The sequence below is a fragment of the Sesamum indicum genome, unplaced genomic scaffold (genome assembly GCF_000512975.1).
Source record: "Sesamum indicum cultivar Zhongzhi No. 13 unplaced genomic scaffold, S_indicum_v1.0 scaffold00791, whole genome shotgun sequence".
In the NCBI taxonomy this organism is placed as follows: Eukaryota; Viridiplantae; Streptophyta; class Magnoliopsida; order Lamiales; family Pedaliaceae; genus Sesamum; species Sesamum indicum.
The window spans coordinates 1,006-3,506 of NW_011628601.1; the positions used below are offsets into that span (position 1 = coordinate 1,006).

Sequence of the window (2,501 nt, forward strand, 5' to 3'; positions counted from 1 at the left end):
AAGAGTAACTCCAATAGAGGTGGGGGAGATCGGAAGCCCCACGCTCAGAGTAGTTCAATGGGCAGTTCGGGCAAGAACAGGCCCCAGGAGACAAAGCAGGGGGCGCCGCAGAAGAACAGTGGATGCTTCCTATGCGACGGCCCGCATAGATATCGGGACTGCCCGAAGAAACAACTGCTGAACGCGCTGGCGACCTTTACTGACAAGGCGTCTCCCGCAAAGACTATGGAGCCACAAGCATCTGCGAGTGGTGGGCATGATTCGGAAGAAGAGGAGGACAACTTGGGCGCCATCTCCCAATGGTGCAACACGCTGTCCCAAGTGGCGGCAAAGAAGTTGGTGCCACCACATGCAAGAAAGACTGCCCCGGCTCTTACTGCGAGCCAGCCGGAAGAGGAAGCACAGCCCCGGAATCCTCGGAAGAAAGGGCTGATGTTTGTGGATGTGAAGATTCATGGCAAGCCCATCCGTGCCATGATCGATACTGGAGCTACGCACAACTACCTTGCGAGCGCCGAAGTAGAGAGACTTGGGCTCGTGCTGGAGAAAGGAGTTGGGCGAGTAAAGGCGATAAACTCGGCCGCACAACCCATTGTTGGTGTGGCCAAATCTGTGCTGATTAAAGTTGGTTCTTTTGAGGGCAAGACCAACCTTTCTGTCGTGGTGATGGACGACTTCAAGCTCATCCTCGGGCTTGAATTTTTGCGGGACACACGTACAGCGGTTTTGCCGCATGTTGATTCGTTGATGATGCTGGGGGCCAAACCTTGTATCATCCCCACATTGGCCGGGCGTACTGGAGAGAAAAATCTATCGGCCATGCAGTTTGAGAAGGGGCGCAAGCGGAACGAACCATCCTACTTGTGCACCCTTAGAAGGGGCGCAAGCGGAACGAACCATCCTACTTGTGCACCCTTCGTTTTGACGAAATTGAGGAGACGTCAAGGCCCATCCCTGACGAAATAAAGAAGTTGCTGAAAGAGTTCGAGGACGTGATGCCGGATGAGCTGCCTCGGAAGCTTCCGCCGAAGAGGGCAGTGGATCACGAAATTGAATTGGTGCCTGGCACGAAGCCGCCTTCCAGGGCACCATACAGGATGTCGCAGCCTGAGCTGGTGGAGCTTAGGAAACAACCGAAGGACATGTTGGAGAGCGGAATAATCAAACCCGCTAAGTCGCCGTATGGGGCGCCGGTCCTATTTCAGAAGAAGGCCGACGGCTCCCTACGTATGTGTTGTGACTATCGGGCGTTGAACAAGATTACAGTGAAGAACAAGTACCCGATACCGTTGGTGGCGGATTGCTTTGACCGTCTAAGCCGGGCGAAATATTTCACCAAGATAGACTTGAGGTCGGGCTACTGGCAGGTTCGAATCAAGGAGGGCGATGAGGCAAAGACGACAGTGGTCACACGGTATGGAGCTTTTGAATTCCTTGTCATGCCTTTCGGCCTGACAAACGCTCCCGCAACCTTCAGCACGTTAATGAACCAGGTACTCCATGGTTTTCTGGATGAATTTGTGGTGGTGTACCTGGACGACATCGTGATTTACAGCAGAACCTTGGCCGAGCATGTAGACCATCTGCGGCAGGTTCTGATGAGACTCCGTGAGCACGAGCTATATGCGAAGCTGTCGAAATGCTCGTTTGCTCAAGAGACAATCAGTTTCTTGGGGCACATTGTGGAGAGAGGACGCATACGAATGGACCCCAAGAAAGTTCAGGCTATTGAGGAGTGGCAGCTGCCGAAAGACGTTCATGACTTGCGCTCATTTCTTGGGTTGGCAAATTATTATCGGCGTTTTGTGAAGGGCTACTCCGAGATAGCCCGGCCCCTGACGGATTTATTGAAGAAGACGGAGACTTGGAATTGGACACCCCAATGCCAAGTCGCCTTCGACAATTTGAAGAAAGCAATTGTGACAGACCCTGTGCTGGCCTTACCGGACATGTCGAAGCCATTCGTGGTGGAGACAGACGCTTCAGACTTTGCGTTAGGAGGGGTCCTAATGCAAGATGGCCATCCAGTTGCCTTTGAGAGCAGGAAGCTTAAAGATGTTGAGCGGCGCTATTCGGTGCATGAGAAGGAACTACTAGCCGTCGTTCATTGCCTAAGATTATGGCGGCATTATTTGTTGGGCTCTCACTTCGTGGTCAAGACGGACAACACTGCGGTAAGTCACTTTATGTCGCAGCCGAAGCTGACCAGTAGACAGGCACGCTGGCAGGAGTTGCTGTCGGAATTTCACTTCGTGCTGGAGTATCGGGCCGGCTCCAGCAATCATGTGGCAGATGCCCTAAGCCGTAGGGCGGATTTGGCGAGTTTGGGGTCGGTAGCAGCGCTCTCCTCTAGCGCAGTTGCCACCTCTATCAGGGATCGGGCGCGGGAGTTATTATCGAAAGATTCAGCAGCGCAGGGCCTGATCCAGTTTGTCGAGCAGGGCAAAGCTCGGCAATTTTGGTTGGAAGATGGATTGCTGATGACCAAGGGAAACCGCCTA

The 2,501-nt window shown here is 53.4% G+C and overlaps 1 protein-coding gene across 1 annotated transcript in view; it reads left to right on the forward strand.

The window, feature by feature from the left end:
• LOC110011490 overlaps positions 1–966 on the forward strand; it is a 1,885-nt gene extending 919 nt beyond the window's left edge. The window contains exon 2 of the mRNA XM_020691655.1: positions 4–966. Coding sequence (XP_020547314.1) covers positions 4–966 — 963 coding nt within the window. The remainder of the gene's footprint in view (positions 1–3) is intronic.
• The last annotated feature ends 1,535 nt before the right edge of the window (positions 967–2,501 follow it).